This window comes from Gadus morhua, chromosome 6 (genome assembly GCF_902167405.1).
Source record: "Gadus morhua chromosome 6, gadMor3.0, whole genome shotgun sequence".
Taxonomy (NCBI): domain Eukaryota; kingdom Metazoa; phylum Chordata; class Actinopteri; order Gadiformes; family Gadidae; genus Gadus; species Gadus morhua.
In genome coordinates, this window is record NC_044053.1 from 22,982,641 (window position 1) to 23,003,586 (window position 20,946).

Here is a 20,946-nt window from a genome sequence, read left to right on the forward strand (position 1 = left end):
AGAATAAAGTCAGAAAAGAGGAAAAGAGCTTGAACGGAAGTAACTGGACCTGATACTCAAACAGTTTTGTCTGGTTAGGTTGAATCTCGTCAGCAAACTTTTGCCTCCCGTAGCTTGACCATGCAAACAGCAACGTTAACTCGGATGAGTAAAAACCAACACAACCCTTGAATATTCGGCCTTCTCCAGAGGAGGCGGGGCTTACCTCCTGAGCGCCAACCTTTATTTCCACCACTTCATTCTCAACAACCATAGAGATAACCACCATTGCGACTCTTTACTTGTTGTGGAAGTACCAGAGATGTCAGAGAGGCCAACCCAGAGAACATGTCTGGGTTCATCACATCCTTCGGAGGCGCACACAGCTCGGTGAATTTAACCGTGTTCTCCAGGAGCCCCGTCTGGATTACAGCCACTTCCAGTGCTCCTTGAGGCTGACTCAGGCCCAGTTTCATGACCTGCTAGCTGGGAGCGTTGACAGGATTTCTCACGGGCACACCAACTACATGCGTCCCATCCCAGCTGCGGAGTGCCTATCCGTCTGTCTCGGAATTATTTACAAACAAATCATTTCTTGGAGTAGCGGTTATCAATGAAGTACGACATAACATTGTGTGGGGAATAGGTATTTTGGCGCCCCCTCTTGCTGCAGGCGCACCCCTGCTCGTGTAGACGGAATGAAACCGTCACTGAAATCCGTAGCCCCCCCCCCCCCACGTTCTTTTCCTTTTTAGTATGCCACCCTAAGATTTGCTGTGGCCCCCATTGGCCACCCCTGGAATAATCTTCTGGAGGCGCCACTGCACCTATGGTAGCACTAGTTTGATGGAAGCCCCTTGGTCTTGCACGAACGCTAGATTGCACTTAATTGTTTTACCCTAAGTAAAACAATGCTGACTGTAAAGCACTGTCAGTTTGGCGCTTCCCAAATGGTTCCACAAACAATTTCACTGGAGCAGTGAAGGTTGTATCCTCATGCAGCTTGCGATTCAGGGCCCCAAAAATGTCTTCAAGCTGCTTCTCCAGGAACGCTGTCCCCTCAACTTCCTCTGATGTGCCTAGACAAATTGAATAGCAAAAAAATTAAAGTGTAAACGGAACAATTTAAGTCAACGTTTGTTCCTCCTTTGACTTCCATTGTAAATTAATTGCTTGATGAGCACCTGCAACAGTGGTTATTTTATTTTATTGTAACCACTCCAACCTACTGGGTTCCAGGTGTGTGTGTGTGTGTGTGTGTGTGTGTGTGTGTGTGTGTGTGTGTGTGTGTGTGCCTGCGTGCGTGTTTGTGTGCTTTTGTGTATGTGTGTGTGACATCTCTGTTCATCTTCTTCTCTATCAAACTGTGTGCATCTCTACCACACTTGTAGTTTATCCCGCTCTATATCATATTGTTTCCAATGCATTCATATATATTATTTCCTCATATATATAACTGCCAGAATATATATTGAATTCCACCAAATATAATGATACACCCAACCTTTCATCAAGGCAAAACAGTGTGCCTTGCCGCACTGATTTGGGACCAATGAGATAGATCGGTCGTCAGTCAACACTCAGACACTCAGAAGTTCTGACCGGGACCTTCTTTAATAGGTCCATGACAGGGACAAGCACACTTCCTCCACCAGTCTGAGACGCATTAGGAGAGAGGGACAGGCAGGTGGAGAAAATAATTTAATAACCAACACAAACTATTGTAGAAAATGTATTTATCTCTTCTAATTCTTACTTAGTTATATAACTACGGTTATTGTTAGTGAGATAGACATATTCATGTGATACATTTAGTATTTACCATTTTGAGGCTTTTATTTTGAAGAATACGGAAGTCTTGTTTATGACACCGACAATCCACTTCCAACTGTGCGCAGCATCTCAAAAACTATACAACCTTTGAATAAAGTCAATCAAGTTCATAACTTAGACTGTATACACCCGTTGAAAACTGAATAACTTTAAATTCAGAGATGGACCTGTCTCACGAAACGAGTTTAGTCTACCTTTGGGGACGCTCCCAGCATGCAGTTCACCTCCAATGAATCGTTTGTTTTCACTTTCGCTTTGGGGGAGAAGCCGCCGCTGACAGGTAAACCCACATTTGGTTATTATCAATGCAAAATAATTAGTTAATGAATGAATTAAAAAGTTATACACTATATATTCTTTATCAATTCCCTAAAGCCTGAACGAAACAGGCCTAACATAGTTCGGAATGACTAAAAGTGCACTCTTGATATGTTCTTGAAATGTAGGAAGCACGAGGTTCCTACTAGGGAGGCAGTTCTGTTTCCCTCTCAGCATAACTACTATTTCTAGTGATCTGATCCAACATCGTATTGGATTAGTCCATATTGGATCAATCGAATATGATTCACTCCCGTGGCACGGGCGAGGGGGTGTGTTCGAGATAGGGGTTGTACGTTAACGTCCCGACGACCCTGTCCGCAATGACCCACACACGCCTCTTTTCTTGGGTCAGCTTAGCTCAGGAGGTAGAGCGGTTGTCTCGTAACAGATAGGTTGCTACTTCGATCCCCAGCTCCTCCTAGCTGAGCGTTGATGTGTCCCTGAACAAGTCACTTAACCCCAACTGCTCTTGACGAGCTGGTTGCATGGTTGGCTCTGCCGTCGGTGTGTCAATGTGTGTATTAACCGTTGTAAGTCGCTTTGGATAAAAGCGTCTGCTAAATGCTAATTGTATTTGATGGTCTTTAAACCACTTCTGTTCACTTTTTTCCGTTTGTTACGGAGTTGTACTTCTCATAGCCAGGGCCGTTGCACCAAATCCTGGGCCCTGTATACAAGAGGTACTGATGCCCCCCCCCCCCCCCGAATTCCCTCTACCAGACCCCTGCGCTGAATTGTTGACGGGGGGTAGCGAACAATCGTTGACGGGGGGGTAGAGAACAATTGTTGACGGGGGGACGGGGGGGGTTGGAGATGGGGCCGTGTGCGTCTCCTAACACTATGGGCTGGTGGATAATTCAAGAAAAAAAAAAAAAGTCAGTCCCCCCCAGGACTGCCTCACTTTCCCCCGCAGTCCGTCGGCCCTGCTCATAGCTATACCTCAGCCTGAACAGCTATTTTGTTAAATAGTTTTGAATGCCTTAAAATGTAAATATGTCTCTAAACACTGGATGTAATATAATGTTAAACTGCTCAATGGATTCCAAAAGATGTCTGAATATATAGCATGTGTGTTTATTTTTATTACTTTCCGTTTTAAGGTGGATGTAACATCCAGTTCATCCATGTGTTCAGTCTTACATGGTGTTGCACATTCCCTTGGGTATTAAGTGATGAATATGTTTTTGCAACGATGTTAAGCTAGGAGGTAAGGAGCTAATGTGACCACTTGTCATAACAGTAAGAAAAGCACAACGTTGTGTTTTTTTTCAGCAATTGACCAGACAAAGGCCCGTAGTGGACCCATCCCCTTAGGCCGTTTATTTTTTCAATGCAGGATCAAACTTTGTGTATTCTGCTGTTGTACCTCACAACCCCAGATTGCTAAAATAAACAGTGTTCTCCTTTTCCTACTGTAACCCGTAGGAGTGGTGTAAACCCAACGTTCCTTCGCCACCATGCTAGCTGTTCCTCTCCTCGTACTCCTCCTGCTGGAGGCCAGCGTTCCCTCCCTCGCGGCACAGCTACCAGGCAGCGACTCTGCCGGGACGCCTCCCCCGGCCGACCAAGCCTTCCCCTGGGAACGCATGAGGCTCCCCCAGACAGTGGTTCCCCTTCACTACAACCTCACTGTCCACCCCGACATGAACACACTCCGCTTCACCGGCGTGGTCCACATCGAACTGGAGGTCCTAGAAAACACCACGACCATCGTCCTTCACAGTAGTGAGCTGCTCATCTCCAAGGTGACGCTCCTGGTGCCTGGGGGACCTCCAACCCCCCTGCGCTTCCTAGAGCACCCTGCTTCTGAACAGTTAGCTCTTCTTTCCGACCGGGTCCTCTACCAAGGCGGGACGTATGACGTTCTGCTGGAGTTTTCCGCCAACTTGTCAGATAACTATCACGGCTTCTATAAGAGCAGTTACCGTGCGAGCAGTGGGGAGATCAGGTAGGTGACCATCAGTCTATGTTGTGGATATACAACACTTCCGCGGTGATGTTGACCAAATATGTCGATTACAACTGAAGTACTAACAGCTTGACCTCTGTTCCCCAGGTACGTGGCCTCCACCCAGTTTGAGGCCACCAGCGCCCGGGCAGCCTTCCCATGCTTTGACGAGCCAGCGTTCAAAGCTAACTTCACAATTCAGATCGTACGGGAGCCACGCCATATCGCCATATCCAACATGCCCAAGGTACATGAGAGTCAGACCTGCTATTGTGTCCACTGTCTGGTTGCTGTGGTGATGTTATTGCTGTGGCCACGGTGGGACCTTGGGGAAAGTGTTACTCTGGTGTTAGTTGACATTTGTGGTGCATATCACACCGCTTTGATGACTGTGTTGTTGCGGTGATTGTGTGGTTCGACTCGAGACGTTCTCCTCCAGGTTGTACTTCTCTCACTGCTCCCCTTCCTCTCCAAGATAAACACAGTAGAGTTGGCCGGGGGCTTGCTGAAGGACTACTTTGACACCAGTGTGAGGATGAGCACATACCTGGTCGCCTTCATCGTGTCCGACTTCCTGTCTGTCAGCAAGACCACCCAACACGGGGTCAAGGTGAGCTGGAGGGGGTTACATGATAACTGAGGAATCTTTAAATGGACATTCAATTAACTCTCTAACCAAGTAGTCATCCCATTGGCTATCAAACCAATGAGTCATACAAAGGACGATCTGATTGGGTGGTTGAATGTTTCATTGACGCATCTTGTCTTTTGTGATTTAGTCATACCTCCCCTTTTATTTATTGATGTGTTAACTGAAACAAAAAGGACATTAATGCACTGAACTTACGTGAGATTGCAATGAATTTGATGAAACACAGTTTGCTGATGCTAAATGGACACCTTCATAACCCTTAACCTCTTCATCACTTGGTCTGTGGCGTGAGTGTGAGTGTGTGAACATTTGAAAATATGACATCCCTCAGATTTCCGTTTACGCGTCACCAGAGAAGATTGACCAGACCTCCTTCGCATTGGATGCTGCGGTCAAGCTGTTGGACTTCTACGATGACTTCTTTGACATCCCCTACCCGCTGCCGAAGCAGGGTATGTGGTCTGGTCCCTTGTCGTGTTTGGTGTACAACCCTTTGCCATCATTATAAATACATTCATAGAACTACAAATACGAACCTTGTGGTAAAAGGTTCTTTAGGCAACTTTCATGGGTATGAAATAATGCAATAATTATATGGTTTATAATATAAATAACAGCTTTGGACTATTTAGAGATATATCCTGCTCTAAAACTTCACTGATTTACATATCAACGAAATCGATCATGTATTTGGATCATGTTGGAAAACTACAATATAAAAATAATTCTGTAATGGTTTATGATTTGCTCGATGATTACTCGAGTAAACCTCGGACCCCTAGTCTCACGATCTGTATGTTTAGGGAGAATCTTTTTTTTACATGTATTCAGATAAGATGAGTTCAAGTGAGATGTTATGAAGCCCTTGACTGTATCCCACAATGGATGTGGAACAGAAAACGAGCCTCTAATAAAAACAATCTTCCATCTGCAATTTAAAATGTTAATTCTGTGAGAGACTTGTGTAAAAACGCCATCTAGAGGCTCCTTGTGTCTCTGAACACAGAGTAGTTCACAAAGTAGCACACTTTGTTCAGAAGGATCAAAATTCAAGGTTAAAGATCCTGAGATGTCTTTAGGAATCAAGAATCTGTGGTGGTGAATGAAACTCTATCCATCGGACACCACCTACTCCTCAGCCATGCATGGCTGAGTCCTTGTTGGGACTCCTTCTATTATCACTTTAAGTGGGAATAATTATATTCAATGTATTGAGTGAATGCTATAATCATATAATCAGTCCCATTTCGTTTTTTCATTTTTTTCCCCCTCTTCAAACAAGTTAAAGCCAGTGGTATTGTACCATATTACCATAGTGGTATTGTCTAGAGCAGAGTAGAGGAAATGCAAATGTACTCAAATCGATCCAAATGGATGTTGTGTTGTTGATCCCTGCAGACCTGGTGGCCATCCCAGACTTCCAGTCGGGGGCGATGGAGAACTGGGGTCTGACCACCTACAGGGAGGCAGGCCTGCTCTTCCAACCCAAGTCCTCAGCCTCCGACAAGCTGGGCATCACCATGGTGATCGCTCACGAGCTGGCCCACCAGGTAACCTTTCACCTGGATCTTGCATTTCACTAGCTAGGGATATGGAGATAAAGAGGAAAAAATACTTTTTTAAATGTACAATATGCAAGATTTGTTATTTTATGCTAGCTCTAGGCTACACTTTGTTGAGTTTAGACATGAGATTCGTGTACGTTGCTGCAGAGTAAAAACAATGAACAAAGATCCCTGTAGTCTTTAAGTGAGCGTCTACATGAAATAGTTTTCAGAACCTTTTTAAAAGGATGAATATATTCCTGGCTCAGGTATACAGAGCAGTAGTGTGTGTGTGTGTGTGTGTGTGTGTGTGTGTGTGTGTGTGTTGTGTGTGTGTGTGTGTGTGTGTGTGTGTGTGTGTGTGTGTGTGTGTGTGTGTGTGTGTGTGTTTGAAGCTAGTATAGCTTCACACACACACACACACACACACATCATGTGACGGTTTAGCTGAATGTCTTCACTTTTTACTTTTTTATTGATATTTCTACTTTAACTATTAATAAGTTATAACATAACGTTTCTAAAGCTCTGCTGTGTAACTTTTCCACTTCTCTTTTTTGTTTTTCTTCAAATAGTATTGAAGTTATTAAATGTCTACATTCAAAGTAGTATATCAATGACTCGATCAACCCAGGGAATCTCTCAAATTGAATTTGGTCCTTGCCGACCAATGACGATGAAATTACCAATTAATTATATTTTATTATCATAAAGAGAGGATGTTATATTAAAACGCATGCCTGACAAATATTTAGTAAAGGGAAAACCAAATGTGTTTTAATTTAGAATCATAGCACATACAATACATCCCACTACTACATGGATTATAGACATAGTGGCTAATTGCTTGTATTTCATTTCATCTGTGTGAAGTAACATATTATCTCTCTTAAAGAAGATCAAAATGAGTTTGGCATATCCAGGGGTGAGATGGCTAACTGGGTTTCCTGTTGTTGTCTAGTGGTTTGGGAACCTGGTCACCATGGAGTGGTGGAACGACCTGTGGCTCAACGAGGGCTTCGCCAAGTTCATGGAGTTTGTCTCGGTGGACATCACCTACCCCGAGCTTCAAGTGGTGAGAGCTCCGGAGACGTGTAGTACTCAACCCTTCTACACCTTCTATACACCTGGTACCTTCTATACACCTGGTACCTTCTATACACCTGGTACCTTCTATACACTTGGCACCTTCTCTACACTTGGCTCCTTCTCTTCACCTGGTACTGGGTGGCAGTAGCTCAGGAGGTAGAGAAAGTTGACTGGTAACCCGAAGGTTGCTAGTTCGATCCCCGACTCCTCCTAGCTGAGTGTTGAGGTGTCTCTGAGCAAGGAACCTCACCCTGACTACTACTGACGTGCTGGCTGTCGCCCTGCATGGTTGTGCGGTCAGTGTGTGAATGATTGGTTCTAAGTCGTTTTGGATAAAAGTGTCAGCAAAATCCCCTCAATGTAAATCCCCTAAAAGCAGGGCTTGAAAACGAAATTATTTTCCAATCGTTCCGCTCCAAACGGAACCGGTATATTTGACGTTTTAGTTCTTGCGTTCCGCCACCAACATATCGTTTCTGAACCGGTTCGGAACGTAAAATAACGTTCGTTCTTAACGTTCCGGCAGTGTTATTGGGCCCAGTCTATTTTTGTGGTCGCGTCGATACCTTACAAAAGACCTAGATATTGGTATTTGCCAGTAATTTACACAGTAGTCTAAATGAGCTAAAAATCATAAATCACAGGCAGCATCCAAAAATATTAACGATATCCATCTCACATACCAGGCAGACTGCTGCTGACTGTATCCTATATTCTATGATAAATATAATTTTGTATCAAAATCATTTCTAGATAAGTGGGCTAGAAACTCTTTACCTGGTTGTAAGATCTTCAGATATAGAGGCTCGCTCAATCATTTCTAACCCCACCATAAGCGAAATCGCCTTTAGCCAGGGTGGTGGTGGGAATTTGTGACAACTGAGCTTAGCGGGCGGTGAAGTGAACGCAGCAACCGGAAATATATATATATTTTTTTTCATGAAATAGGCTATGCTTTTGTGAAATTCTATAGGCTATATAGAGAAAAAAAAGTATTAACCAGTTTTGGGGATTTCAGAACAACGTTTCTGTTCCGGAACAGTTGAAGACCATTTGGTTTTCATTTCTGTTTCTGTTCCTTGTAAAATTCCGTTCGTTTTCGGTTTTCATTTTCGTTCCTTGAACCGGTTCGGAGCAGGGGCGTTGCTAGACCTAGAGTTTTACTGGGGCACAGGCCCCCAACTGCCAACATTTTTTTTTTTACGTGTGCACAATATGAAATAGATGGATACAGAAGGGTATGTACGAGCTTCAAAATCATTGTCACTGTCATATTGTAGGCTATATTAAAGCACTGGTAAAGGTAAAGACGCAAAGACGGATTCATGAGTACCGTACAATTATATTTATTTAAACACATACACATCTCAAAGATTTACAAATAAGGTAACTGACAAATAAACAAAAAGTCTCTTTATGACCTTCACCTCTTTATCAGGAGAAGTCTACACATCTATATTTATTTAGAAGCTGTGTGGAAACAGCATAATTTTGCCAGAACGACATGTACTAAAAAGGCAAGAAACAAGGTTTAAAACTAATAGAATTTCTGACTTAAGGTGAGGTGGCTCATTGCCACCAATCAACCTGGAAAATGTTATAGAACCATCAAAGCTCTTAAATTAAACTAAATAAGGCCATACACTACTGCATAGAGCCTTTTTAAATGATTATTTTTTCACTATTAAGCTGTATCGCCGCGCCTTCATGGTGGCAAAGCGGTCAATATCGTGGCTTTGACTCACTTTGCATAGTTGCTCCTTTTCAATGGACAAAAGAGAAAGTTGGTGAAGCCTTCCTTGCCCCATGGTTGACCTAAGCCAGGTGTGGAGCCTTCTCGACACACTGAAAGATCGCTCACAACTACAACTGTTTACAGGAATTGTGAGTGCAATGATCTGAATTATCTGTGTCAGTGTTGGGAACATTGTTGGATCCAGTATGTTAAAAACACCCTGTATATCCATAATTTCCTTTTTTGTGTTAAGGAAGTTTTTGTCCACTAAAACTTCCTCAAGTTTTGAAGACAGACAATTTTTCATTCATTATTCATTTTCCGCGTGTGTGCGTGCACGCATGAGGTGTGTGTGTGTGTGTGTGTGTGTGTGTGTGTGTGTGTGTGTGTGTGTGTGTGTGTGTGTGTGTGTGTGTGTGTGTGTGTGTGTGTGTGTGTGTGTGTGTGTGTGTGCTATAAAACTACAGGCTACAGACGCTCAGTATTGAAAAACTGGTGCTAATTATGTGGGCAACATTCTTTAACAGCAATCAAGTTGTCATTGTTTGTGTCAGTGTCAGAATTCTGAGAATTTTGTCAGCATTCAGATTTCTCAGAATTCTCTTACACTGCAAATTAAAGCGCTACTACTAGCAAACTAGTTTCAGCGTGACTGGAGAGAACTTCCTTAAATTAACCTTTAATGCTAGATTTGCATCAACGCTATTGTGTGAATTAGTATGGTTCTCTTTCATGGAAGCCGGAAGTGGGAGATTCCTTATTTTTTTTACCATTATTGTTTTATTAACAAATTTCTCCTACAGGGGATTGATAAAGTTCTATCTACTATTGAACAGAAAGAAACACTTTGGTCATACTTTACACACTTTACCACTGAAACATTCAGAAGAGTCACGTGGACGAATCCGTAAATAACTGATTTTTTTCATTGGTTGTTGCGTTAAATCTTACCCAGATACAATAGGGCTATTTTCTGATTGGCTTTTATGTAGCCCCTTTCGTTTTTTGATTGGCTGGTAAGAGGCAGGCTCGACTGAAGACTCCCGAGGCAGCAGGAGATGCACTTGATGAATCCTGCCGATTCCATAGCGAGAGCGGCGCTTCTGCAGATTAATTTAATAATGATCAATGGAATTTTACTGGGGCACTGGAGACTTTTACTGGGGCACGTGCCCCAGTAAAAAGGGGCTGACGACGCCTCTGGTTCGGAGCCTTGCCTAAAAGGTACCTTCTATAAACCTGCCACACTGTCATCAGGCGGGAAACTAATTTCACTTCCCTAACCCTCCACCTTTCTGACCTCTTCATTGACTTGTCCCTCCTCCCATAGGATGACTTCTTTCTGGGCAAATGCTTCAACGCCATGGAGGTCGACTCTCTCACCTCCTCCCATCCCGTCTCCACCCCGGTGGAAACCCCCTCCCAGATCCGGGAGATGTTTGATGACGTCTCGTACAGCAAGGTGCCGTCCTTTTTTAACCCTTATCCCGGTGGAACACATTGAAGGCGTCTCAAGGGCGACCAGGCCGAGAGGGCGGCACATCATGGGGGGAATTAACAACATACAACAGAATGTACCACATTTATAAAGCACAACAAACAACAGAATGTACCACATTTATAAAACACAACATACAACAGAATGTACCACATTTATAAAACACAACATACAACAGAATGTACCACATTTATAAAGCACAACATACAACAGAATGTACCACATTTATAAAGCACAACATACAACAGAATGTACCACATTTATAAAACACAACATACAACAGAATGTACCACATTTATAAAGCACAACATACAACAGAATGTACCACATTTATTAAGCACAACATACAACAGAATGTACCACATTTATAAAGCACAACCTACAACAGAATGTACCACATTTAAAAAACACAACATACAACAGAATGTACCACATTTATATAGCGGAATATATAACACAATGTAAAACATTTATAAAACACAAAATACAACAGAATGTACCACATTTATAAAGCACAACATACAACAGAATGTACAGAACGTACAACAGAATGTACCACATTTACAGAACAACAGAATGTACAACATTTCAGAACAAACAACAGAATGTGCTCCCATTTGGTTACCCGTCTCCCCAGATTAGGACTAGGAAGGTGAGACACCAGAATATCGGAATAAAATAAATGTAATATAAATCCATAAATATATTAATTTAAAAAATATTTGCAATTTTCATCACAATGTATTTGGATGTTGTTACATTTATATACAAACTGTTAAACTTGTATTTACAAGACGAACTTATTTGCATTTGTGCGTGAACTGGTCTGTATTTATGTTTGGATTTTTGAGACTCTCCTGACGTCGCTAGATTCACAAATGCATTTTTTTCAACAAGGAAGTCTCTGTAGCCAATCAGATGCCTCCCTCGTTTTCAGCCAATCACATGGCTGCAGTTCCGACCTCTGAGTCCAGCCTCCGAGCCTCCCGGTTCTCTGTCAAATGTCTACTCTATCGGAAAGAACATGGTTTTTTGAATGATCGTACATAACAATCTCTAGGTGGTGAAGAAGTAAATGCTGCGTCACGTTTAGCTACACACTTTTTCCATCTAGTTTCGACTGGGTTTTGGGATTATCGGTGCCGTTAAAGTAGTAAACGGCACCGACGTAAAAACCTAGTCACAGCAGTCACGTGATTGGCTGAAAACGAGGGAGGCATCTGATTGGCTACAGAGACTTCCTTGTTGAAAAAAATGCATTTGTGAATCTAGCGACGTCAGGAGAGTCTCAAAAATCCACACATAAATACAGACCAGTTCCCACACAAATGCAAGTAAGTTCACAAATGAAAAACGTCTTGTAAATACAAGTTTAACAGTTTGTATATAAATGTTACAACATCCAAATACATTGTGATGAAAATTGCGAATATTTTTTTAATTAATATATTTATGGATTTATATTACATTTATTTACAACAAGGTACATTTGTGTGTGGATCAGAAATGTGTTTGTGAAACTTATTTTTGTTTATGGATTTATTTTACATTTATACATACCAATATCCATTTATGTGTGCATTGAAATGTATTTGTGGGAAGAGAGTAATTTATATATAAATCACAAAATACATTTGTGAATCCTTCTCTGTGCATTCATTATTAATGAGACTGTTCTGACCCCATATGTGTGTTTTCATGAGGTGTCCGTGTGTGTGTGTTCATGATGTATCCGTGTGGGTGTGTTCATGATGTGTCCGTGTGTGTGTGTTCATGATGTGTCTGTGTGTGTGTGTTCATGATGTGTCTGTGTGTGTGTGTTCATGAGGTGTCCGTGTGTGTGTTCATGATGTGTCTGTGTGTGTGTTCATGATGTGTCTGTGTGGGTTTGTTCATGATGTGTGTGTGTTCATGATGTGTCTGTGTGTGTGTGTTCATAGTGTCTGTGTGTGTGTGTTCATGATGTGTCTGTGTGTGTGTGTTCATAGTGTCTGTGTGTGTGTGTTCATGATGTGTCTGTGTGTGTGAACGCAGGGGGCCTGCATCCTGAACATGCTGCGGGACTTCCTGACCCGAGAGGCCTTCAATGAGGGCATCATCCGCTACCTCCGTCGCTACAGCTACCAGAACACCGTCAACAGCCACCTCTGGCAGAGCCTCTCCAACGTGAGTAGGCGTCCCGACCGTCCTCATGTGCTTCCAATTATTATTTTGTCCTCTGTTCGTACTCTCAAACAAATATCATGATCAAACTACAGTTTATACTTCTTTTTTTATGATGATCAATCAAATGAGAATTCTGTGAGGCTTTCTTTGTTTTACATTGTAAGTAGGGCTGTCAAGCGATTAAAATATTTAATCGCGATGCTTTTAATGCTCTTATCAACATGGAGAAGTGCATCGGCTTGCCTTGTTGGCAATTGGCATTGGCATATACTGATCAAAGCAGGAAGATACGAAAAAAAGCCTATAGTGCAATTAAACGATGAACATACAAACATACTGCCTTGAACATAGCAGTCAGGCTACTGCTTCTTTGCTTTGAAAAAACATGTAAATATGAATTTGCGTTAATCGCGCGATAAAAAAATGAACGCCGTTAAAATTGGTTTGCGTTAACGCCGTTAATAACGCGTTTAACTGACAACCCTAATTGTAAGGCAACAGGATTTCTGGAAGTAGAGGTCAATGGTAGCTAAAACAAGGTGTCCTAGTGTGGTTACATGCGAGTCAAGGAATTGTGTGTCCCCCCCCAACAGGTGTGTAAGTCCGACCAGTTTGAGGTGGGCGGAGTCCAGCAGAAGGCCTTCTGCTCCGAGGGGAAGCTGCGACCCGAGGGCTTTGTAAGTACCGACGTAACTCAATTCTCTGACAACTTTAGCAGCCAGGGAAGTAGAGGGCATGCCCCCCCATGCTGGGAATACCCATGATCCTCTGCTGAATACGCCTCAAGATCTACGGCACTTCCTGTTTTCTCGTTTGTCTGCTTTGATGCTTTAAACAGCAGGAATTTGATTGGCCGGGATTTTGAATATCGTGGAATGACCCTGTGTTTGAGTACTGACAGGGACGGTGGCAAAATGTTACAGAACTTTCCCTAGTACAACAAATTTCCGGCAGCCTTTGCATTGTGTGACTTCTTGAATATAAAATATATTAGAATATAATAAAAAAAAGAAACATGGGATTTTACTATAGAATTGTAATGATTGTGGTTGTTTGAATGTGTGTGTACGTGTGTGTGTAGAAATGGTACACAGACGACGAGTTGGACGTGGGCACCATTATGGACACCTGGACGCTGCAGGAGGGCTTCCCATTGGTCACGGTGGAGGTGAAAGGCCGCGAGGTCAGGCTCCATCAGGAACGCTACCTCAAAACGGACGGTCCCGCCCTCAGCGACGGGTAAAGTCTACAGATCTCACCCAGGGAACCCCTGTTCGGGCAGGGCCATTATGTCCAATAAAAACGTGCAGGTTGTTCAGAGAGACGATCCTCCGGTTTTTCCAGTCAACCAAGGTGTAATCAATGAGTAGGGGTCCAACATCGATCAATCGATGAAAATGATTCTAATCTAATTAGATATTTGACTAATTGAGGACATTGTTGATGTGTTAATGTGTATTCTCCTACCATTACTTCATGGTGTGTTAAAAGAGATGATTCCTACTGTCAGGGTCACCAATGTCCTCATCAGCATTAATGCTGTGCGTCGATAGGTTCCTGTGGAAGATCCCGTTGACCTACAAAACCAGCCACTCAAACACCATCCAACGCTTTCTGCTGAAGAACAAAACTGGTGAGAACCCTGTAACTTTTGAGGTCAATGCCCAACCCATTTCATATTGTGCCACCAAACCGAGATTGATACAGAGTTTAAGTACTCAACTTAATTTATTAAATGAATTAATTATTGTTATCTTAGAAACACATTTAACCACCACAACGAAGAAAACTAATAAGGTTAACTGATCTCTGATCCATATAAGGTCATATGGATGTCGGGGTGTGTATTATGTTTAGTAAACACAAACTGTGACTTTAGGCTGTGAAATAGATTTATTCAGACCTATGCTTTTAGGGGTGACTGGTTGCCAGATAAAACTTACTTGATTTGGGCCACTAATATTGGGTTCATGACACCCAGTTTTTCATTATGCGCATTTAATTAGATACAATAAAAGTATACAGTAAAAATAGGTAAAAAAACAGAATTATTATTATTTATTGGCTACATTTCAAATCAAAATGGCAAAATGGATCAGGACCCGATAAGGGACCACTGACGGAGAACCACTGGTACATGGGCCCAACAATGGCTTCAGTCACGCTGACCCAATGGTTTCATGTCTGAGTGGGTCCAACGTGTACCTGTCCCTGCAGACGTCCTGTACCTGGAGGAGGAGGTGGACTGGGTCAAGTTCAACGTGGACATGAGCGGCTACTACATGGTGCACTACCAGGGGCAGGGCTGGAGCGGCCTGACCCGCCTGCTGCAGACCAACCACACGGCCCTGAGCAGCAGCGACCGCGCCAGCCTCATCAACAATGTCTTCCAGCTGGTCAGGTCAGGGCTCCCCTTTTATCGCATTTACACTTCCATTTAGGGCAGTTAACAGACGCTTTAATCCAAATAAATGTACAAAGGTTCATTCACACACGTTTACTCACTGACGGTGGTGTCATCCACACAAGGCCACAGACATCTCGTTAGGTCTCTTGCTTTGGGACACCTCGACCCTCGGATAGGAGGGGCCGGTGGTCAAACTAGCATCATTCCGGTTACAAGACAACCTGCTCTACCTCCTAAACTAAGCCAAACTGGGATGGCAACAGATTATTATTTATTAATAGATTATCTGCTATAATAATTGCTATGTGGTCCCTCTCGCAAATGAGAGGCCTCTCTGTGAGGCAAAGTTGGTTAAAGGTGATGTTACCATCCTATGTGTGCGTGTGTCCCAGTGTGGGCAAGGTGCCGCTGGACACGGCCCTGGAGCTGTCCCTGTACCTGTCCCGGGAGATGGAGACCCTGGCGGTCACCCAGGGCCTCAGCGAGCTGGTGCCCATCTACAAGCTGATGGAGAAGAGGGACATGAAGACGCTGGAGAACCAGATGAAGGTTCGCCTGACGCCAACCGCGTATAAGCCCCCACACATGTCCCCCAAAAGTTCCTATTCGTATTGTTTGCTGTAGGGGTGTACGGTATAAACGGTATAGAAAGTACACTGGTGTGAATTTGCGCTACAGTATGGATTTTGACGTTACCCGGAGACCGGTGCGACCGGTAGTAAGTAACACCTTAATACAGTAACGTAAATACTTTTTCATGTAAAAAGTAAAGTTACGCGCAACTACTGAAAATATGGTAACGAAACGTAGTTCCTTTTTCAATTCGGCGCAACGTTACTTTTCCCAGGTCCAGATTTATATGCGATACTGCCTTCTCAGGCAGTATGCTATTGCGCAAGCTTGCAGGCATGCTTGCTACGCGCCTGTGTGCTTGCGCAATAGTCCCTTCAGGAGCTCTCATTCCACACCGTATGAGACAAACGCTGGTAGCGTGAAGCTGTCCCTGCATCTCTTCCACAGACATCGCTTCCGCAGGCAATTTCCAAAGCCAATCCTTACGACCGAAAAAGCCAGCGGTGGAACGAGATAACAAACGCCGTCACTGTTTACCTGTGTAAGGACATGGTTCCCTTTCGCAATGTTGATAAGAAAGGGCTTTGAAGAGATGGTCCAAACACTCGATCCCAGGTACGCGTTACCTGCCCGCACACACTTCAGCCAAATTGAGATGCCAAAACCATACCTCAAGGTCCGCGAGCAAGTGGAGAAAGAAATCCATACTATTAAACATTAGGGTTCTTCAGAGATGGAAGTAAGCATTTTTCTTTCATGCAGTTATGCTGCATAACCAGTATTTTACCTCTTCAGAAGTATTGATATCGAAATTACAAGATACAATTAACATACCTTGATATAATACTGTTACCATCTATGCCTCAAATGATACCGTGATATACATTTTAGTCCATACCGTACAGCCCTAGTTTGCGGAACAGAATAGTAAAAAATAAGCTATTAGTTTAAATACTGTGGCTCAAGTGGGCAAAACCCACCCTCTCCCTCACTGCAACATATCTCCAGCAGCTCTCTTGTGCCTTGTTTCACTCCACATAACAATGAACCTATGCTTGAGAAATGTGCATTTTAGAAATTACATTTTCAGAGAAATGTAATTAATATATGTATGATTTTGTTTTCATTTTCGTTTCTTGAACCGGTTAAAATCCCTTATACATACTTACTGTCAGTAAGGGGTACACGAACAGTATTGACCTCATTTGGACATCCTGTTGCTGCTGGTTCTGTTCTCTACGGGGGAGCGTCCACTGCGTCCCTGCATGTTGGGGCTGCGTGGACCGGAGGGGAGCGTCGCTGGACTGAACCATTCGGCCTTCTAACAATGGCTTCAGTTAAAGTGGGTGAAATGCGTTCCCCTCAGGGCTACATCGTGGAGCTGTTACAGACCCTCATCGACCAGCAGACGTGGAGCGACTCCGGGTCGGTCTCTGAGAGGGTGCTGAGGAGCTACCTGCTGCTGTTCGCCTGCGTGCGCAACCATGCGCCCTGCGTGGAAAAGGCCAGCAGGCTCTTCCACAGCTGGAAGGCCCTGGACGGCAACATGAGGTCAGTCTCCCTTTACCTGATCTCCAACCCTGAACCCCTCTCTTTGGTCCCGATGTAAGAGCTATCTGGAGGGTAATCTGTAAGAAAGGTCCACCCGTTACTTATTAGTGAGGGAAATTAGTTTGTGAGAATGTCTTTTCTGATCAACATTGCACCTGCCACTGTATGAGAACATTTTGATTTAAGACCACTCCAGACTCTTTCTGACCCATCATGGCACCTCTTCTAGGCTTGGGCTGTCGTTTTCTTTTAGACCTTCCTGACTGTGTATTGTGTGTGGATGATGGTTTAAGCCGCCGCACCTGGCCGAGTCTGTTGCACACCTGTTTCACATTCAGTCATCAGTGTGCACAGGTTAAACCAGGCATCACCACACACACTCAACATGGCAACATGGCGCATTAGGCCATTATATACAAACTCCTTCCGTAAAATGGCTTTAAATATCACCACCCTGCGTCCTTTGTCTGGAGGAGCCCAGTAAGGTCCAATAGGTGGCGTGTAGCATTGGACATGGATGGATAGTTGAACCTGTGCACACTGAGCAACAGTGCAGACTCACCCAGCCCCAGAGTCCAATCAGTCTGACTCGGGCCAGGTGAGGCTGCTTAGAGCAACTACCTCATCCACACAGACTGCCACAGCCACATACTTATGTAGCTTGCTCAACCCGAATGCGAGTGCCCCTCTAGGTTAAACAGCAGTTGGCGCCCTCTAAGGGAAACTCTGTGGTACCGCGGGTGTTCTCAGCAGAACATCCAACCGTGTGAAAATGGACGCACCGTTGCAACTATTATATTGCTTATAATAGCTGCATATTATTGTATCTTATGATTAAATATAAAAAAAAAAGGATGTTTTTGAATATCTGCAGGGTCAGGAATGAATGAACAGTCTTGTTAATGTTTGTCTTCTGCTAAACCTATGTTCATCCCTCTCCAGTCTCCCCAGTGACATCAGCCTCTGCGTGTTTGCTATTGGAGCCCGCACTCCAGAGGGGTGGGACTTCCTGTATGAGATGTACGGCCGTTCCCCGGACACGTCAGTCAAGAGCCGCATAAAGACGGCGCTCTCCATCAGCCCCCTGACGGACAAACTCCACATGTGGGTCCGCGTTATAGACGGTTGGATGTGCAGTACAACACCGTTCTGGGCAATTCAGTTGTCTTCTTCCTTACATTGCCTTTCAATTTCTTTGAGCTCTCACTCATGCTTTTGTTTTCTCCTCTCTCTCTCTCTCTCTCTCTCTCTCTCTCTCTCTCTCTCTCTCTCTCTCTCTCTCTCTCTCTCTCTCTCTCTCTCTCTCTCTCTCTCTCTCTCTCTCTCTCTCTCTCTCTCTCTCTCTCAGACTGCTGGAGGAGAGTTTTCGTGGGGAGGTTCTGAAGACCCAGGATCTTCCCCATGTGGTGATCGCTGTTAGCAAGAACCCCCATGGCTACAAGCTAGCATGGGACTTCCTCCGGGCAAACTGGCCGGCCCTGATCAAGAAGTCAGTCTGCCTCTCGTCTCATGTCATTCCCATGTGTTAGAAAGGGTTGACCTTGGCATGGTGGCTCAATGGTTGGCACAAATCACATCTCTGCAATAATGACCGGGGTTCGAACCCAACTGGGATCTGACTGGGGTTTTTCTGTGTGGATATTATCAGTTCACATACCGAAAATCGTTGCTTTTTCAAAGTGCAGGGCCCATAGTTCAGACCTCTCAGAAAGACGGTCCATCTCAATGGGTAATCCTTCAACACAGTTGACCTGTATAATATACTTAGATTTGGCTGGATGCACAAAACATTGGCTTTTAGCATTGGGCTGTTCAATGCACTGGCATATTTTTGACGAATTCTTAAACATCAAAATGTTGAAAAAGGTTATATATTAATGAGATAATAATCATATTAACTCATAACCCTGCTGCCACCATCAGTGTTAACTAGCTTCTAAAAGAGGAAGTTGATGTTATGTTATTAACACTTTCCATCAGTGATCTACAGATGAGTGATTATATTCAAAAGGTTTTAATACTGTGATTCTTGCAGTAAATTACTTCATACATTTACTTTTGAAGTAAATTAATTTTAAGTGTGTGTGTGTGTGTGTGTGTGTGTGTGTGTGTGTGTGTGTGTGTGTGTGTGTGTGTGTGTGTGTGTGTGTGTGTGTGTGTGTGTGTGTGTGTGTGTGTTGTCTGTGAAGGTTTGGGGAGGGCTCAAGCTCCATAGCCCGCATGGTGACTGGAGTAACAGACCAGTACTCCACCCCACACATGCTGAAAGAGGTGAGAACACACACACGCACGCACACACACACACACACAAATTCTAAGTAGCAATTCTAAGATTTCAATGTTTGTCAGAATTCACATTTATCAAGGTTAATCCTTTTAAATCATTAGCATGGACTCGTCTGCACACTGCAATTGTTCTCTCCTTCTTAACACTTATTTCTTCAGGTTCAGGAGTTCTTTGGCTCCCTGACCAAGGAGATGGGCTCAGAGCTGAGGTGCATTCAGCAGACGTACGAGACCATTGAGTTGAATATCCGATGGGTGGACAAACACCTGCCCCTGCTGCAGGCCTGGCTGGACAAACACACGAGCAGAGGGAACACGCAACATACTCGACACGAGGACCTTTAGGTCCATCCGTTAACGCTGGCAATGGAAGTGGGTTGCCCACTGTGAAGACTACTGTCTAAATAGACTTTCCCAAAACATCCAACACTTGTTGTCCGGCTTAATGAACCATTTACGTAGGAGTCCCACGTGGGGCCGTCTGAGTTCCACCTTTTTCTTGTAAATATACATTTTTTTGAGGTCATTGCCCTATTGACTCAATTCTATTTTATTCTTTTTTCTGAAATGGAAAAAAAATGGTCATTGCCCTATTGACTCTATTCCCTGCAAATTTGTTTGGTTTGTTCCGTTTTTCTATTTGAATTAAATGGCCACATGGGTATGATCATAGTTGTTCTTTTACCAGACATGGTGCATATTGTGACCATGTCATAACCCCTCTCTCTTTCCGCTGGTACTCCAGTATCAGGTCCGAAGAAACTGGACCTGATACTCAAACAGGGTTATCCTGTTAGGTTGATTCCCGTCAGCCGTTGTCACACCAAAAGTGAAGCAGATTTTTGCCTCCTGTAACTTGCATGAGCTTGACCATGCAAATCACAAAGTTAACTTGATTGAGTAAAAACCAACACAACCAGCGAATATTCACCCATTTCTAGAGGGGGTGGGGCTTACCTCATGAATGCCAACGCTTATTTCTGCCACTTCATTCTTAAAATTTACATTTACATTTAAGGCATTTATCCAAAGCGACTTACAATAAGTACATTTGTCATAAAAAGTGTAACAATATATCGCTGTCGGTACAGTAGGGATGTTCATAGAACCAAGTGCAAGTACAACAATCGCTAGGCTAACCAATTCCCTGTGTTATAGCAATGATAGCAGCTACTGCAGTTGCTACACAGTTAAGTACTATAATACAATGCAACACAATACAATACAATGTACAATGGTGGCCAGAAGGGGGAGGGTGGCTATGCAGAGTCGAGGTGGACTCTTACCAACCATAGAGATAACCACTGCTGCGACTCTTTGCTTGTTATGGAAGTACCAGAGAAGACAACCCAGAGAACATGTCT

The 20,946-nt window shown here is 43.6% G+C and overlaps 1 protein-coding gene across 1 annotated transcript; it reads left to right on the forward strand.

Moving 5' to 3' along the window:
• Positions 1-1,831: 1,831 nt before the first annotated feature.
• Positions 1,832-20,249, forward strand: LOC115545236 (endoplasmic reticulum aminopeptidase 1). Its single transcript, XM_030358190.1, has 19 exons — positions 1,832-2,092; positions 3,559-4,081; positions 4,190-4,328; positions 4,557-4,691; positions 5,065-5,185; positions 6,132-6,283; positions 7,239-7,352; positions 10,432-10,563; positions 12,634-12,765; positions 13,359-13,442; positions 13,847-14,004; positions 14,319-14,398; positions 14,983-15,166; positions 15,565-15,721; positions 17,112-17,296; positions 18,239-18,400; positions 18,645-18,785; positions 19,486-19,567; positions 19,742-20,249. Exons 2-19 carry the CDS (start codon positions 3,591-3,593, stop codon positions 19,925-19,927), a joined length of 2,835 nt encoding a protein of 944 aa, XP_030214050.1. The 5' UTR covers positions 1,832-2,092; positions 3,559-3,590; the 3' UTR covers positions 19,928-20,249.
• Positions 20,250-20,946: the final 697 nt, after the last annotated feature.

Excerpts from the sequence above, each read along its gene's own strand:
- LOC115545236 (XM_030358190.1), top strand. The coding sequence starts at position 3,591 with ATGCTAGCTGTTCCTCTCCTCGTACTCCTCCTGCTGGAGGCCAGCGTT. Across the intron at positions 4,692-5,064 it reads CCACCCAACACGGGGTCAAG|ATTTCCGTTTACGCGTCACC; the intron begins GTGAGCTGGAGG and ends GACATCCCTCAG. Across the intron at positions 12,766-13,358 it reads TCTGGCAGAGCCTCTCCAAC|GTGTGTAAGTCCGACCAGTT; the intron begins GTGAGTAGGCGT and ends CCCCCCCAACAG.